The following is a 19908-nucleotide window of genomic DNA, read 5'->3' on the forward strand; positions in this document are numbered from 1 at the left end:
ACAGACATTTATAGAAATTTGAAAGTAGCATGTTTGATCAATTGTCTGTCATCAGACTCTACTTACGTTTTCACATTTTATTAGCACTCATGATTTTAATGCTTTGTTTTTAAGGCGTGGTGTTAAGAAGCTGTGCTATAACTGCTTTGTTAATATATTCTGTTTAGGATTAGTTTTGTCATTTAGATATTTTTTATAAGAAAATGAAATGTTTATACCGCATTCTCTATCAGCAAGTTTGCTTTCTATTCATGTGAAATTATATTTCAGTTCAGGTTTGATTAATAAATAGGGAGTGTGAGTGTGTACTTGTAGGAATACAAACTGTCACACTTATCAGTGGGTGTTTTGTTTGTTCTGTAATCAGTAATCATTTAACCATATATATATATATATATATATATATATATATATATATATATATATATATATATATGTGTGTGTGTATGTATGTATACACATGGCAATTTTCACTCATTGATGTTGAAATGATGCAATAGTTTTATAATTTCTACTGAAGATAAAGACTCTTCACTTTGTTTATGTTTATCTACCAAGATATCAAAATAAAATATATGTTTTTTTTTCTTTCTCTTCAATCATCATCATTTAGCCGTTATTTTTTACATTGTTTTTCTACAGTGTTGAAAGCAAAGAAAAGCTCCTAATCTTAAAGAAAAGCTTACATGCAGGTGTGAGTTTAAACCACCGAACAAGCCAGTTGAGTGTTTTGGACATGTTTGTACCATTTCAACATGTTTTCTCATTTAGTCATGGAAATATTCCAGTACAAAGATTACAACGTTGATAGCTGTTGTCTGCCGTCAGCATGTTCCTGTTTTCCATTGTTTACAGTCATCCTTTGTGCCCTGGTGAAGTTTCGTAACCTGTAAAAAGACTCTTTTTTTCCTGTGTGCTCTGAAGCAGTGAGCAAGTATTGACAAGTCCTTAATAGGTTGGGAGGCCAGTCATGTGATTCAAGACACATTGAGAACAAATAATGACCTCATCCAAATAAAATAGCTTTATTTTCTTCTCTGACACCTCAGAATTGTTGGTTTTGTGCCAAAATTAATTTTAGGCCTCTTGAGGGCACTTTTGAGCCACAAAAGCCCCTTTTTCCCATTAAATAAGGGTGATAAATGCAGGGTGTTATGGAAGGAAACACAGACATAGAGCAGTGTAAAAGGTGTGACAGCACAGAGAGCAGACAAAGTCAGACACTCAGAGATGTGTGTGTCAGAGATGTGTTAGTCAGAGGTGTATGTGGTTTGTCTGGAAGGGAGTGGATGCCCTTTGGTGTAGCATGATGGCACATGTCCCTATTCTCCTGCACTTCTTTTGTTACAAACAAGGAAGTCAGGTTTACATTGTGACAAATATACAGGTACATGCACAGGTACACACAGTAAAGCTTAAGTACTGGGGATAGGCCAAAAATCTCCCCATCATCTATTATTCATAATTATTATGAATAAATTACACATACACATACAAACACACACAGAGCATGCGGTGAGAACAGGTCTGACTGGATGGCTGTCCTATGTTGCTGCTCGCCTGCTGGCCCTTTTTGAGTTTGAGACCAGAGTTACATTCTGGTCACATCATATGATCTGAAAACAGGAGAACACATCACACATATTACATCCATGAACACACACTATAAGCCGAATGTTATGTTTACTTGATTTTATTAACTGTTGGATGTTAACACAGAGTTGGGTTCATTTTTAAATCTGTTGTGATGCTGTATTTTTTAAACACACCAATGCTCTTAACTCAGTGCTGATTTATAATGCATTCCTTATTATATTATTCTGAAATCTGCCTTGAAAATAATTGTATTATTTGTGCTGCCCCCAGGGAAAAGCATTTTGTTTCTGAAAACTACAGGTTGAACTGTACTAAACTGAACTGAACTAAAATAATGTACATGGTCAAATGTATGTGAACAATTTTAGCCACATAAAACTTATAACAAGTGTTCCAGCTTTAAATCCCCCTTTCCAGTTGTAATGAGCTCCACTCTTCTCAGAAAGCTTTCCACTAGATGTCGGAGCGTGGTTGTGGGGATTTGTGTTCATTCAGCTACAGGAGCATTACTTTAATCAAAGTACTGATAATAAAACCAGGTACTATTCACTTAAGTATGTAATGCAAGTAAAGCATTATAAAGTACTATAAGACACTATTATATACAGAACTATTTATATGCTTTACATTAATTCTTAGATTAGGGCTTTGATAGATGTATAGTTCAGTAGGTCCTCTGCAGCACAGACAGGACAGAGCAGCATTCGCAATACTATAATACAATGATAAATGCTGATTTGGTACTTTAGCACCTTTTCAATCTCTCAAACTCTCTGGAAAGCTTGTGGAACCTATTATTATCTCTGCCTCACAACGTTCAAATGACATAATTGCCTCTTTTTTTAATGGATGGCCTTATGCTCATGTCATGCCAGCCCATGTCATCCTGACATAATGTGAACACTGGTAAACTGTCAGCTTAGAGCTTTAATTATATTTAACTGCTCTGGATAGCTGTGATTTTGTGCCATAAACACCACTAAGATGCCTACAGAGACAACAGGTTCTCAAAGAAAGACTTGTTCAGTGACCTTCTAAATACATTGTATCATCTGCCAAGTCATATTATAGAATTGTCATAATTCAAGTGTATAGTGTAACTGACATCAAATCACCAGCTGAACCCAGAGAATGAATTCATTCATTCATTCATTCATTCATTCATTCATTCATATTCATATAGAGTAACTATTTAATCCCTGTAAGGATCACCTGTTGACCCAAAGCCTAACCCAGAAACATAATCTTTTTGGTTTTGTACCCATTAAAATTGATATCTGTTGGTATTCAGTTACACCCTTACTATAACTATTAGTGACTGTCAATTCTGTTTGCACATGTCCATTAAAATAAAAAATGCATCAAAGATAGTAGACAGGCAAATTTGAAGCGCAGTTGATGGGATAAAAACAGAATAAAAAACAAAATTATTAGAAATGATCAATCAATGCAAATATTTGCACTGTTTTTCTAATGTAATATGTAGAAAACACAACCATGCCCTTTGTTTGTAGTAGTCTGATATATTGAATGTTACTCCTTTTTATTACCCTTGATTTACCCTTGATTTATAATCTGATCGAATTAATCAACCCGATGATTCAACGAAAAACAAGACTTGCAATAAAACACTATCTAAATTGTAACTGATTGCTGCAGATATTCAGTCAAAACCTTTTGTCTAGTGTTAATAAATATATTATAGATTGATATCTATTAGGGAAAATATGTTATATATTTTTTGCAATGTTTGTCTTGCTACCTGTCTTTCAATCTGATTTGTTTGTAATTGCTGTATAAAAATGTGTTCTCATGTTTTTATTGTCTTTAAATTGATGGCACAAGCCAAAATAGCAACATATCTATGTTGTCAGCCAAACAGGTTTGTACAGCACATAGCAAAGTAGCTGCTATTTTGATATTGTACACACAAAGCATCAAATACTCGACAGGCTCTTTCTGCTTCAGCAAAGACTGGAGTCGAGCAGAAACAATCACTATAATTACTTGACTTTCAGGTTACCCTGACCTGAGAGCAGCACTGGGTTCTACACATTATTAACTGCAGTTTTCAAGAAAATAATAAAGGTCCTCATGGGTACCAGAGTCCCCACAACTTCAAAACTGTCATATATTCCGATCTCTGACTTGGTCCCAACCAACATATAATATCTGCCCACACACACATTAACTCATTGAGATGGCCACACTTACCTTCCTTTGCCCACGTGACAGCAGCGACTACATCTGATTTTCCCACCTTGGTTTACAAAAAAAGAAAAAATGAAATTTTTCACAATGAAATCTCATATATACAGTATATATATATATATAAATATATATATATATATATATATATATATATATATATATATATATATACAGTATATGTACAGTATATTCTAGATTCTCAAGGTTCTTCATATTCATTATCCACTGCCAGTTTGCACATGTGTACTGTGATGCAAATACTAATGTAAATATGTTTCATATCATATCTGCACTAATTCATTTAACTTATTGTATTCTATATATATCATATTTTATATTTTGTGTGTGTTTGTATTATATATTTTTATTGACTAAGCTACTGTACCAAGAGTATTTCCCTCATGGGATAAATAAAGTATATCTATCTAACTATCTTGTAAAAAGTGAAAAAGTTCATATATTAATCAGCATCACTTTTGGCCTTCACAGTTAATTTGTGAGATAAAGTTAAATAGTTGACTGAAATTAGATCATTTTTTTGCGTTTTAGAAAAAAAAAAACACACACACACACACAACCTTGCACATTTCCCTCCTTCCTACGTTTTCTCTATAATTTGTTCATTTGCTAATTCCCATCCACTAGCTGCCCCTATAATAGAACAGCTACCAGCTGGAATGGTTGAACTCTAGCACATGTATCTTCCGAACCATTGCATCTTCTGAACGCGCTTAGAGACCACTCTCTTCTAAGAGCTAACAGATGCCCATGATTAGCTACTGTCACTCTGATTGACAGAAGAAAGTTATACTTTCACTCACACACACTGACAACACAGCCGATTTTGCTCTCTTGGATTACATCTACTCACTATCTCCCAGTGACAGAGAGAACACCTTTCTGTCATGCCATTCAAAAGATCCCTATTCATAGGTTTAAACTGTGTGATACTAAGATGGCAGACATATTCATTTGTATTCATTATAAGCCTAATCATCTTTCTGTTTAGCAGTTAAAAGATTACTAATTTACAACAAAAAATTGAATAATAATAATAAGCTTACAATGCAAAACAGAGCGTCAGCTTTTTCAAGCCGACATAATCAAAAACTCACCAGAGTGCTGTTATAGGACAATAATTGGCTATATTCAATGTTTTTAATCCTCTACAAAACATCTGACAGGGAAAACTTTTTACAGAACTCCCTCATAAATGTTTTCCTAAAAAATAGCTTCACTATTCCGACAACAAACACATTTTAAAAAAATGAATACAAAAGGATTTCTTAGGTTTTCCTGTGAATTCGAGAGGAAAAAAAATTGCATTGTGCAAAAATTTGCATTGTGCTCTTAAGTACATGTAAACATTCACAAAAGAAGACTAACAAATGTAAATCTTGATTTAAGTACTCCTTATAATACAATTTGCAGGCAGTACCATAGTTTTATCTATCTATCTATCTATCTATCTATCTATCTATCTATCTATCTATATATATATATATATATATATATATATATATATATATATATATATATATATATTACTATTATTATTATTATTATTATTATTATTATTATTATTATTATTATTATTTACACCATTTCGCAGACATACTTACACAGAGCAACTTATAGAAGTGCTTTAGGAGTCTCTAACAAAAACACATTCTCATGCTAGTTCACTAGGTCAGGGACTTTTTACTGTTTTCCAGGGAATTTTCCAGGGAAAATTACTGTTCCATTTTGATAAAACTAGTTTTTTAAATTATTTTCACTAATTAAAAAAGATTATTAAAATTAAAAACAAAGAAAATGAACTTATACAAATGCATAAATTAAGCCAATCAAACTGAGATTGACAAAAGACAAAAGAAGCGAGGTACAAAAGGCAGGTCTGTCTGTATGTAACTGCAAGCTGTAAACAAATACCTCCACTAATGGAAGATTTAGCACACGCTTACTATTGTTTAATATTTTTTATGGGGAAACAAGTGAGTCAAAATAAATGAAATTTCTGCTTTTACCTTGTGCTGTATGTGTGTTTTACCTTGTATGGAGTTTGTGTATGTCACTACATGCAAATGAGCTATGATTGGAACACGATTTGCATTTTATCATGCAGTGTGTGAAGAAGTTTGAAGAAAATCAGTGTTTCTGAGATGTTTGTCAGTCTGGCAGAGAATTCTAAACTGGTTTGGCTTATTCAAATGTTTATACACACCTTCACTAAAACATTACTAAATGAGACCCAATGTGTACATGTGTAACTAGCTGATATATTGTAGCACATTATGACAATTATATTAAAAGATCATATCAGAAACTTTGTAAATTACTCACATGTAATCACCATGATGCCCAACACGAAGAGCACAGCAGCTATGGTCAGCCCTGCCTTTCTCAGAGAGCTATAATCTGTGAGAAGAAACAACAACACATATACTTAAATCCTATACTAAATGATAATGTTTAATCAATTCTGAATGTCAATTTTAGAAAATCAAATCAGTCTTCAACTGAGATTTAACCATGTTTTAATTTTGTCTAGGACTTTCAACATTGGCAGAAATTGAAAATGAAAAGCTTTTTAAACATTTTAAATGCAAATAAAAAGACCCACACAAATGGTATAGCTCTTATGCTTTCATTTCTTTCATTTCATTATATCCTCCATTATATGGTTCGTATGTATAGAGAACATTCTGGGCCAGATCGAAAAGCAATCAAGCTTCAGTAGAAAAGATCTTATAACATAAGCTTTGTGTTTCAGTTTTCCATGTTGTCCTTGTGTCACAATTTAAAAGCAATATTAACCATGTAGTGTGTTTCAATACTCCATGTTCGAGTGTGTGAATTTTTATCTGAAACAGAACCTGCTCCAAAAGTACAGTATATACTATAATAATAATAATAATAATAATAATAATAATAATTATTATTATTATTATTATTATTATTATTATTATTATTATTATTTATTTTTTTTATTTTTTTTTCAATTTATTTATTTATTTATTTTTTTGTGGTTCTCTTACCATATATGAATGGCTTGTCCCATTCATCAACTGTGGAGAAAATACAACAACAGAATTGGTACAACTTTACAGCAAATGTAATTTACTGACAGCTTAAAATTACCCTACCATTATTTGGCACAGTAATAACACATAATAGCGTAATAAATATGCTAATGAAATCGGAACTATACTTTTGTCTAAATCACTTCTAACATACAGTACTGCATACGGACTCAATGATTGAGAGATGCACTTTGCTGCATATGAAATGTGAAGCTTTCCTTAATTATTCGCAACATTACCGTGTAGCTTAAGTTCAAAACTAAATGAATTAAAATAACTTCAGTCACCAGAGATGTCTTGGTTAATCAGCATTGTATATATATGGTTTGTGTGTGACTGCAGTGACTAAACAAATGGTATGAGAGATACACACTCATCTGTCTGAGCAGTGAATCCCTATTTATCTGATCCTGAAATAGCTTGAGAGTGTATGTGCTACTGCTCTAGCAGGGTGCATTGTTCCATGAACAGGGAGCTGTTAATGTCAGCTACAGGGATGTGATAAAGAGAGAGAGAGAGAGAGAGAGAGAGAAGTTTAATTTACTTTACCCAATTTGATATCCTTAGCCCTAGTTCTGTTAGGATCATTGGGTCTTGGGCTCGTTGTTGTTAAATTGGTGATCGGTGAAGCTGCAATGTTAAGAGAGATACAGTAACTGATGGAGAGAAACTACTGAATATGCTGAATACACAAAATGGCAAAAAAGATCCTTTATTTCCAGCTCATTTTGTATGTGTGGAAAATAATTTCCTTCCTTAAAAGAGAAGAATGTTCACAATGCATGGAGATATCCAGTTCTTATTAGACTCTTCGCCTGGGAGGTACAATCCTCTTATCACACTCATATGGATCCATCCATAATTACTTCTAATTAATTTCCAGGTGCACTCATTTTCTTTCTGACCTGTCTTTCAAATTGATTTTTAATATATTTCAATGACGTGCCTCTCTGAGGGAATGTGCTCAGTTTAATGGCACGCCATAACGCATAGCAGCAGAAATCCTACATATCTTTAAGCCTCTCAACATGCGACGAGGGTTGAACACTTTTCTAATTACCTGCTAATTAGTTTTTGAATTACGAGTGCCCTTGGTATGCACTACAGACTGACAGTCACCCTGTTTTATTTTCCCTCAGGAACTCACAGCCTTCTAAACACTTACTGAAAAACATATTTTTGTTGTCAGTGGTCATTAAAAAGGACTTGAGCAGGTTTACACCACTCTGATCTACTGATTAAGAAATGCCACAGGTTTGCATTAATGCACTCATTCTAATTGTTTCTAAATGAACAGATTTGGTTTTTTTGGTTGATGGACGTTTCACATTACAACAAAACGTGCAATTGTTGATATGGTGATTTTTAGTGAGGAGACGTTTATGTAACATTTTTGGAAGGAGTCTCCAGCATCAGAGCTTTGTAACAATCAGGGCTATAAATCCTTTGGGAAAATCATCAGGACAAAGGGCTCAGTAAATGACAAGGTGTATTTTTTTCTTATCAGAGAATTTAAGAAAGGCTTGTGAGTGAATGATTGTTTAGCTACTATGCTAACTACTGTATAGATACTATAATTAAATGCAATGAAGTTTAACATTTATTAATGGATACAATTCTGCTGTTGTTGGTAAACTGCTGTGGTATAAAGGAATATAAAACTTATAGGATATATATATAGGATATGTTATCATAGGGTAAAGCGAAGCATCAGGTCACATCACATCATCCCTTTACTGACTATTTTCTTTATTTTATTATTTTACACCTCTTAATGTTTTCCTCCAGACTTAATTCAGTGGTTAAAGTTTTGTGATAGTAAGCAAAAGGTGAGCTCAAATTTCAAGAATGCCAGCCAAGGCCAGTGCATCTACTATTTTATCTGTCTCACTGAATCTGTGCTGACATTTTTGTGCTGTCTTGGTCACCTGAACTTGCACAATACAAATGTGTGGGCAAATGCTTTGTACATTTCCATTTATAGCATATAGCAAATACCCTTTTCCAGACTGACAAAATAGCTTTATAGTCGATGAACAGCACATTATCAGGCTAAAATAAAAAAATCACTTTGTTCAGGGTATTATGTGTATTATATATGTGTATTATTATATTTGTGTATTATGTTCTATAGGTGCTTTAGCACTATTGTACAGGTGCAAAAATAGTTTTATTCCATCCATAGTTATGATGTTGATGACCAGATGAGTTGTGCGCACTACTGATCAAAGATTGACATTGTCACACAGAGGCCCATTATTAGCAACTATCAGTCATCCGTTTCAGTCTCATGTTGTGTTTGTTAATCCAAGTTAATAATTTTATAAAGCTAATTGATTATTAGAAAACCCTTCTACAATTGTGTGAGCACAGCTTAAAACTGTTGTACTCAATAAGGGAGTCATAAAAGTGGCCTTCTTTAGATTAGTTTAGTATCTGGAGCATCAGGAGTTGTAGTTTGTTTACAGGCTCAAAATGACCTGAAAGAAACAACATTCTTTCTTTTCATGGTAAGAACTTATCTTACCATGCTGTGAACTACTCCCTTCATAGAACAGCGCAAACTGGTTCTAAGCAAAATAGAAACAGGAGTGGGAGGGAGGCCCAAGTGCAAAACTTGAAAACAAGGAAATTTCCAAGTAGTAGTACAAGTAGTATTATAATCCTTTTGGTTTTTATTATCTCTCTTTTTCCAACAGCATCTGGTTTCATAAAAGATAATTCATTCAAATTGATTTCCTTGGCATGTGTCCATGGTATAAGAGGAATGGCAATCACCCCTTACTTCTGTCATCTGTATTACAATAGTGATGTAAAAATAGATCTACCCTATTTACCAATGTCCCTAAGAACCCCTAGCTACCTCTAGTTTCTCCCACTGGATCTTGTCTTGAATAGTGAAGCATTTGTAAATGTATCATTAAAACAAGACTGATAGCATTACCTAGTGTTGTTTTCATTCTGACACTGGTTTCGTTTTTATCGTTGTCCAAGTCACTGGAACGCACTGTAGTAGTGACTGCAGTACCATTTGTTATCCCATCATTGTAATTGACTTCCAAGGGTAATGTAGTCAAACCAAGTTTGGTTGTTTCCTCTCCATCTGGGAATGTAAAAGAGATTTTAAAGATCTAATTATTGCATGCACTCCATATTATGGATGCACAAGCCATATAAATATGGGGCATATTCAGAGAAGTAGTAAGAAGTCTAGAAGTGTGCAAATTGATATCTCATTACTAAATTGAGATGCAATAATAAAGTGTATTATCCAGAAAGTATTCACCACCACCTTGGCACTTTTTTTTTGCTGTATTGTAGCATCAAATTTAGAATGACTGTCTACTAGACAAATTTAGAATGACTGTAAAGTAACTGTCTACAAAAATAGTGGTATACTTATCAATTAAGATTTTTTTTTTTTAATGAAAATTTTCTGAAAAAATCCAGTGTGAATTTTCTTTGTGTAGCAGATACAGACTTGTGTTTTCTCAGAAGTGTTTATATTAGCTTTACACATTTTGATTTTGGTTTGATTTTGGATAAATGATCGTAGACAGCAATTTTCAGATCAGGCAACAGATTTTTAACTAGACATCAAGTCTGGCCTTTCCTTGTCACTGGGGTGGTACCTATAACCTTTATCTTTTAATAAGAGTGGTGCATTTTGTCTAGTTTTACAGATTTACTGCAAAAGATACATATAGTTTTGTATCGTAAACCATTTTTAATGCACAACATACCCAAAACTCCAGCTAAAACGTATTTTAAAGGTAGAAAGATTAAGGTTACCAATGGCAAAAAGGCACCAGACAGAAGGAAATGTATAGTTTAATATGTTTTATCTGACAGTGTAGATCTTTGTTTTAATAATTGCCTTCTTCTCATATGTTTATTAGTCTATTGATCTTTATGTCATTTTTATTTATGATACATAATATTGCATTTTCCTGCCTATCTATTGACATACAATTTGACCTATATCACCCTATATTGATACAGGGAATTCTGCAGTAACAACATATAAACATAATGTACAATTGCTGTGTAAGGCAGCTAGGAAATGAGAAAGATTACCTGTCTCAGCTATAAGGTTTGTGGTAACTGGAGGTGGGACATCAAGTGAGAGTGAAACATTTTCAACAGCAGACGCTTTGGAATGATGGAATAAACATGTGAGAAACCTTAATACTTACAGTATGTAATTATATAATTGTGCATTGTAAGTGCCTGAAACTTCCAGAGGGAGTTGGAAACCCCCTGGAAACCAAGAAAACCATTAAATTCTTTATGATAATTCATGCAGATGGAAACAGTGCTAGTTTAGAGTTTGAAGATCTACGAATTGCTGCATCAACAAGAAGAAAAAAAAATCAATAATTATGGCATTATGATGCATTAGGAGAAAGGGAACAATAAGAACGGTAATGCTCTTCCAGTCTGCACAGTCTTTGTATAAAAAAATAAAACCTTGCTATTCTCAGATGGATGCAAATGTATGTGACTGCTGACATAATAGTGATGTGATGTAGAGATTCTGTTCCTGTGTTATAAAAGGAGCTTTTCTCTCTAAAATCATCACACAAAGAAAAGGATTGTGGTGAAAATGACTATGGTCCACTTAACACATTCCTAAAATTTCCATATCATTCTTTCTTTTAGAGAGAACGAATGAAGATCTGAGCTCTATGTAAGAGGGAGAGAAAGACAAGGAAGCGTGTGTGTGGGAGACGTTTTCAGGAATTAGTAAGTGAGAGACGAATACAAATACAGATTAAATGTTCTGAGTTGGGGTATTTTGATGACTCACCTCTGAAGAAGAAGAAGAAGAACAGTAATAGTACACTTCCTTCCCAGACTTTCTGTAAAATAGAGCACACTCATAATCACGCAAATACACATCTGCTCTAATGGAACTATGTGCTCCATTCATCTCCATAAACCTCAGTTTTAGTGATCTGATTACATTTTTCTGCCTCTTTTTTTCTTATTATATCAGAATTCTCTTGAATTTTCAAAAAACAATTGTCAAATGTGTTAGCTGTAATTCAAATCATAAGTTTATAATATATGACAGAAAAACACGCAATCCTAATATGTTGAACCTTCTGTAAGAAGACATTTATTTAACATTTATGAAAGGAGTAGTTTATATGCACTTAGAGTACAGACACCAAGCATAACCGGTTTTCCAGTTGTCCATACTTGAAACACTTTTGGTAAGTACTAACCACTGCATGCTGGGAACATCCCCTGTTTTGGAGATGCTTCCATCAGATTCATTTACACTTGCCCATTTTTCTCTGGTTTCAATACATCAACATTGAGAACCGACTGTTCACTTGCTGCCTAATTTAGCACACCCATCGGAAGGTACCAGGTGTCTCGAGAATCAGTATTATTCGCTTCACCTGTCAATGGTTTTAATGTTATGGTCAATCGATGTACATTTCCTGTTTTTATTAGGGGTACTTTCACTTCAAAATAATAGCTGAGACCCATTTTTGTCATCTATTATTTACCACAAGACTTTTTAAGTGGCTCACTAGTTTATACAAATATGTTAATATTTGGTGTCATTGCTTACATTTTGGCTTGAACTTAAAACACTCAGACAGCTTTCCCCAAGCTTCACACAATACTTTGCGGGAAAGTCTGCTTCTTCAGACAGAACGGGTGTAACTCAGTCAGGTTTGTGGGCCTCAAGTTTCTGTAGGATTCAGGTCAAGTCTTTGTGATGGCCACTCCATTACTTTGACCTTGTTGTCTTTTAGCTATTTTGTTACAACTTTAGAGATGAGGATCACTGCTGTTGTGGCCACCTGTTGGCTGATGTCTTGAGTTTTTTTTTTTTTTTCATTCATTAATTCTATGTACTCAGTCTTCATAATGATGCTATATATTTTCTGAAGTGCACCAGTCATTTTTTTTTCTATAAAAACACACACACAACATGATGCTACCACCACCATGCTTTACAGTTACAACAGTATACAGTATAAAGCCTTTTTTACTCTATATATTGCATTGATCATTGGTCTAACAGTTATAAGTTATATTTGGTTTCTTCAGACCAGAGAATACTCCACTGGTGAAGTCAGGCTTCATGGTAGATGTATATACTTTTGTACCTGAGGTGTCCTACTCCTTCATGAGTTGCTTTGTTTTTGTCTTCAGATTCAGTAAATCTTTCTGACCAAAGTTTGTCATCTCTAGAAGTCTAATTCGCACTCTGTGTGTGATGCATTGTCGGTGTGGCCCCAGACCTATTTATTTGCATACAGTTGCATGTACAGATGTTTGTGGAACCTTCAGTACAACTCTCTAGTGGTCGACCATTTTATAGCAAATGGTGTGCTGCTTTTAACTCCTAATAATGACAATCTGCAAATCAGAGGTTTCTAAAAGTCATTACATCAATTTCTAGAACTTTCAGAATGTCAGCTTGGTGTCGTTAACTTGGGGCCTACTGAAATTCTGATATACTGAATTAAAGCTGAAATAAATCTCTCTTGTTTTTTTTTTGTTTGTTGTTTATTGTTAATTGTTTATTATTAATTGCTTTAAAATGAGTGAGATCACACCAAGTGCTCCAGTACACATAACAGCCTGCATGCTCTTCTGTGTTTATCATGTATTTGTTTACTTTGCCATGTGTTTTGCATTGGATTGTGTCCTGTACCTGCCCTTGTATTGTCATTGGTTGTCTTACACATGTTTCCCAATTACTCACAACTGTTTTCAGCTCACCCTTAGTCACTAATTAGTTTTTGTATTTACACCCTCATGTGTTTTAGTTATGTGCACATTATTGTTCAGTGTTTACCCGCCTGCTTGTACTGAGCCTGTTCTGTATCTGTCAGTACTATCCTGGTTACCTGACTTTGCAAGTTTCCTGTTTTTCATGTTTTGACCTAGCCCAGTTTGCTCTGTTTGTAGATCGCCAGACTTGCCCTGCTTTTGACCCTGTTCTTGCCTGACGTTTTGAATTTGTCTGCATGCTTCATTAATAAAAGACTTAAACTGCATTTGCATCTGTCTGAACTATTTGTTCATGACAGTGGAGTTCTGAAAAACTGAGACTGAATAGCTTTAGGCTGGTTTAACTTTAGACTTTAATACATTTTAACTTTTGACCTTGAATGTACATTCCACAACATTAAATATGAATATATTTCTATGGTATAGGAGGAATAAAATTCAATTAAATTCAATTTATTTTTATAGCGCTTTTAACCCTAGACATTGTCTCAAAGCAGCTTTACAGAAGTACTGAAACATAGAGAAGGGAAAAAAAACGTTGCTATAGGACAATACTTAATGGTGGTAACATTAACTCTGCTTCATATTGCACGGCCCTTTTTGCTGGCTATCTTCTGGACATCTTTTATTCCTTACATATTGTACATTAATCATCCAGGAATTTTTTTCTAAATGTACAGGTCAAAATTATTGGAATATCAAGGTAAATTATTTTTGTTTTTTGCTATACAAGGCATTTGTGATCAAAGGATGAACATGAAGACTGATCAGAATTTCAGCTTTTACTTCCCTATATTTCCCTATATTTCCCTATATAAGTCAGGATGCATTAACATTTAACTTGCCAATGCTAGTGTTAGACCACAAGTACTGTTCCAGTACTTTTGGAGGGGACTGTATAATGTGTGCAGCTGTCAAAAATCCCATTATGTAGGAAGTGACCTAGAATTTAAAATCTATTTCCCCTGTCTTAACTTTCATTTTTTGACAAATATTTAGTTTTTCAGTTGCAAATTTAAGTTGTATATAGTGCTGCCCCTCTCTCATGTTGTTTGAAAAGATTATGGCCAGGATGTCCAATCTGATCCACAAAGGATCAATGTGGGTGCAGGTTTTTATACCAATCAAGCAGGAGCCCGTCTGATTCCACCTGTTTAATCAGTTGATCTTGACTTTCAATAGACTCAGATGTGGCTTCTGCTTGGTTAGAATGAAAACCTGCACCCACACTTTCTGGATAAAATTAGACATCGTTGGACTATGGTGCTTCTCTTTCCATTTGTCACATCTGAATCCTCAACTAATCCAGGAGCCACCACAAATCCACAATCCACTCCAGTCCAGACATTAGCTCACTCTCAGGTTCCCTCTAACTGAACTCACCTATTTCCTGTTAACCCTCATTTACTTCTGTGTATTTATACAGTACCAGTTCATACCTCATCTGTAAGGTTGTTGCCTTTTCAGTGCATTTCTGAGCACTGTTTGTAAGACCTGCTTTCTGAGGTTTTTGTTTCTGCTCATATACACGGAAGTAGAAACCCAAAATGTTTATGATTATCAGTATGCATGCACCCTTATTACTGAAATCAGTTCTTTATTTACTTTGATTTTCATCTGATATAAAATATTACAGTATGGTGGTATAAGGTGGTGTTGGTCTTGTAAAGGCTACAAAATAGGTCTTTGTGGAGAACATGGTGCTACTATGAGAACATAGTATTGAATTTGTTTGCTTGTTTGTTTGTTTTAATATGTATCTAGGAAAAATGGCTGGAGAATGTTACCCTGTCATGTGACTCAATAAACTATTCATGATTGGCTTTGCATAAAAACTGATTCTGGTACAGATGGAATGCCACCGGTTAGCTGGTGACTCCATCCTGCTAGCATTATATGTATAAAAAGATTTGCGTACATTCATCCTCCAATTCATCTGAAGTAGTATATCCAAATATGTTTCTATGACATAAGAAATGTTGGAATATGTATTTTTAAAATCTTTATTTAAAAAAATCTTAATGAACAATCATTCATGCTGTAATACCAATTGTACTTTCTGCTGTCCACAAGAGGTATCAATGGCTTTCAACTAATTCCTGTTATTAGTCATCATGTGCACCTGTTGTACATTTATTCTGTGTATCTCTATTTACTCTAGTATCTATTTACTTTTTAGGTTTAGGTTTGTTAAATTTTAAAATATTTAGGTAAGTAGAAATAGGTGCTCAATGGAAGTGGGTTTGGAATTTCCACTACAGTTTGTGTATAGAAACTGAGAACACAATGAATTTTATTTTCTTGGTAAACAGTAAAATAGGAAATTAAGAAAAGTAAGATTTAAAAAACAATTTTTGAAAAAATACCAACTATTTCAGTGTGATTAGAGTTGAACTGCAAACTATTTTACATGCTTTATTAGTCTGAATAGGGTATTAAATCTGGAACCTTATTCTGTTTACATTACAGATCTGATAAATATGGGATCACACTTGAGCTGATTTAAAAGGTTTCTAAACTGCAGCCCCTATCTCATCTTCATTTACTGTCACACTCCTGCATTTTTTTAAAGCATGCAGTGATTCACATTTGGAATACATCAGGCAATGGCCACAGCTCTTCGAGATGTTTAGCTACACAGTATTTACTGACAAATATTGGAGTTATTCAGGATCCTTTGTTCATTTTAGTCCTAAATGAAAAAGCTCATAATTCATTTTGTGTGCATTTGTGCACTTTATCCAACCACCTGCAGCTATCAATAAGCAATTATGAGCCATTATTATTGTTACATATACATTACAGCACATTTCTTTACATATTCAAACTTTGGAGGTTGGGGCCAGAGAACAGGGCCAGCCATGACACAGCGATTCTGGATAGGGCAGGGTTAAGGACCTTGCTCAGGGGCCCAACAGTGGTAGCTTGGCAGTGCTAGACCTTGAATCAACACTTAACTGGTCAACCAGCTTGGCCTGTGTTTTGTCAGAACTAGCTGGATTTCTGACAAGGGTTATGCCTCTGAATTCACTCTTGTTTGTGCCTGTCTGGAACACCAGCATTTGTACAACTCATGTTGAAGTGTTTGGTTGAAAGAAAAAAAAAAGATTTATATCATGTTTGCACTGGTCTCTGCTGAGAGATTAATGCTTAATACACATTGAATATGGATTGTTTCTATGTTCCAGAGTCGAAATTGTTCCATAAGCCATACTAAATTTACTCTAGCTGCTTGAATTTGGGTAAATCTCTATCATGGACCTTAGGGCTTCAGAAGCAGAAGAACCAAAATCTGGTTTGATACCCACAATAAGAAGTTGAACACAATTTTCTTAAATGTTTGGAAAGAACCATATAAGGAACTAACTAATTAAAAATAGGAAACTGCTAAATAAAGCTAAATGCCCTTTGAATGAGGTGGAATAAAACACTCCCATCAGGATCCAAACCCTTAATCATGGGATAATGGTGATCTGACAGAAGAACTTTCTGTTGATTTGGAGAAACAAGTGGACTCCATCCATGCCATGTCTCACTATGTTATGTTTACATGTGACCATTTTGGTTAGTCTGATTGCAGATTCTGAATGTTCTGTTTAGCTGGACCCTAAGCATTGCACTGTAATTCAAATATTTGTCTACAAGTGCATAACATAAATTGTGAACTAAACATCTGCCTTGAGCATCTGTTGTCATGTTCACACCACTGAACTGTGCATATGCACAAGATCTTTTAGGATCTAATCAAGAACATAGGTTGGTTTAAGCATTTGCATGACTGTTTTTTTCTTATTTATTTCCTATATATTATTTCAGCTGTACACCACACTGACTAAATTTACGTTCAAACCGAGCTTAATGAGGTGTTTACCTGAAGATATTTCAATCCAGGTGATGTATCAATCTGGTTGATTGCATGTAAACATACTGACTGTTGGGGCAAACATTCAGCCCCTGCACCATAGTAATTTACTCTTTTACACTTGTATAATATGAGAAAACAATGATTATATTCATACTATTTGGTGTGACTCAGAGGAGGTTGAGTTAAATCTTCAACTGCATGTCTGTAAAACTAGTGCAAATGCAAATAAAATTGTCATGACCTCACCCAATTGTGGTGAAAGCAGCCACTCATATGATGTAAGTGATTTTGAGAGGAAGTTGAAGAAACCATTAGAAGAAGTGGTCTATCAGTTACAGTCCCCATTTGCCATGGATGTGCTTGCAAACATTACACTATATATATATATATATATATATATATATATATATATAACAGCTACATAGTAATGGTGTGACAGCACAATAATCTCCAAAGACTAGAAGCAAAACCTTTTATAACAAATTTATAATTTGTTTTATAAATTAAAACACTGCTACAAATGATAAACTTGTCTAACAGCCACACCCTGAGAAAGATTCTCACTGTTAAAACACGCCACTCTTCAGCATGTATCCCATTTCGGTCTCTGCACCTTAAAATATTGTAGCATCTTCTGTAGTCAGTCAGCAGTCAAAAGTATAGAAGACAGTACAAGCATGATTTAAGTGCAATTAGTATGCAGCAAGCAGAAAATAACAACAAACACTACAGGTAGATAAACGATGCTACGTGAGTGGAACTTTCAGGATTTAAAAGCTCTGTGGCTCTAAGTGGACAAAATATTATTGAACACATTTAAATAATGTACCTCATATTTGAATAATTGAATTTGCAAAATTATGATGTTTGTAAGAGGAATTTGCACAGATGGGGTCTGTCTATTTATTTATTTACTTACTTACTTACTTACTTATTTAGGGACTGTATTTAGGACAAAAAAAAAAAGAACCACACTCTTACAACATTTTGACAAAACTTGGTTTTACTCTTTAGTTACTGAATAGTGAATAATTATAAATGATATACTGTACATAGCTATTCTAAGGGGGAAAAAAAAACATCAAAGATAATAAGAATAAGTATGAAAAATGTGCAGCTATTAAATGTACCTAAGGAAATATCATGTTCCATCTTACTTGATGTCACTTGAATTTCACATGCAATAATGTGTTAGATGATGAGCAGGTGACAATCAGTGTATGCTGTCATATGCTCTGAAATTAAGCAATTAGCTCAGCATTAAAAATAAGATCATGTAACTAGAAAGATCTACTCTTTTACTATTCTTTTTAAATCAGATTTCCGTTATGAGCATATGATTTTGTGCAGAGCAGATTAAGCAGGTTATACTAGAATATAAGATGGAGGACATCTTGCTGACACACTACTCCGCTCTGATGATATATTGATTTCATATTGACAATCTAAGCTACATAAAACATTTCTCTATGTTTATTGAGTTAGAACTGGCATTTGGTAGCATTGTGAGTGCCACAATAATAAAAACAGGTAGGATCTGACCTCAGAACAAAGGAGCACGTGTGTTTCTGACACTGCAGCCATGATGTTCAATTAGCATAGAGCTCTTATCTCATTCACAATCTTCTAAAACTAATCTTTTGTATTTTGTATTGTATTGCTCTCTTGTTGCTACAATCCAACAAACATTAAGCTTACCTTAGTTGCCATACTGAAAAAGTTTCAGGTTTCAGCGTCCGACAGTCCAGATGCTGAAAATTGAACCGTTGTTTGGCCACACCCTTTCCTTTCTACTTCCTTTTTTCACCTCGTGGTTTGTTTCTTTCTCCCTTTCTGGCACTCATGTAATACATTCTATTCAACCCACCCTCTCTCTTTTAGTCTACCAGCACCAGCCTTTGTCTGCCAGTCTATGCCCAGGTCACATGCTCTCTCTGACATTGCGAATGTGTTTGTGTTGGAAGATGAGACACACTGGTTGTGTGCATGTCTGTGTTCTAGCTAAACTCAGATTAAGAAATTGTTACTCATAGGGTTTTTTTTCTGCATTTTTTCTACATTACACCAAGTTAACTCCCTTTATCTGTTGATAAGCTGCATTTTTAGTCCAAATTACCCATTTATTCAACACGCTGTTAGAGTAGGTAGCAAATGTGTAGTGGCCTGGGGAAAATCCATCAGATTTTGTTGTGGTTACAAGCATTCTAGCAACAAGGCAAAAACAAAATACTTTTCTTTTTTCATCATTCATCAAACGATATTGAAATCTTGTTAAAGAGAAGAGCCAGTTTATATGTAGGAGCCAGTTTAAATATGTAGGTCACATACCTAAAGCCTTGCTGCTATAGCAGAGTGTGACTTCCTTAAAACACAGAGAATGTCCTTTTGAGT

The 19908-nt window shown here is 34.4% G+C and overlaps 1 protein-coding gene across 1 annotated transcript; it reads right to left on the reverse strand.

The window, feature by feature from the left end:
• Positions 1 to 381: 381 nt before the first annotated feature.
• On the reverse strand, positions 382 to 19493 carry fxyd5 (FXYD domain containing ion transport regulator 5). The gene is made up of 9 exons (XM_058413561.1): positions 19216 to 19493; positions 11701 to 11752; positions 10968 to 11042; positions 9835 to 9993; positions 7440 to 7520; positions 6846 to 6875; positions 6151 to 6225; positions 3811 to 3856; positions 382 to 1616 (listed from the first exon to the last, which is right to left on the reverse strand). The coding sequence occupies exons 1-9, from the start codon at positions 19225 to 19227 to the stop codon at positions 1592 to 1594; spliced, it is 555 nt and encodes a 184-aa protein (XP_058269544.1). The 5' UTR covers positions 19228 to 19493; the 3' UTR covers positions 382 to 1591.
• Between the last annotated feature and the right edge of the window lie 415 nt (positions 19494 to 19908).

This window comes from Hemibagrus wyckioides, linkage group LG17 (assembly GCF_019097595.1).
Source record: "Hemibagrus wyckioides isolate EC202008001 linkage group LG17, SWU_Hwy_1.0, whole genome shotgun sequence".
Lineage (NCBI taxonomy): Eukaryota > Metazoa > Chordata > Actinopteri > Siluriformes > Bagridae > Hemibagrus > Hemibagrus wyckioides.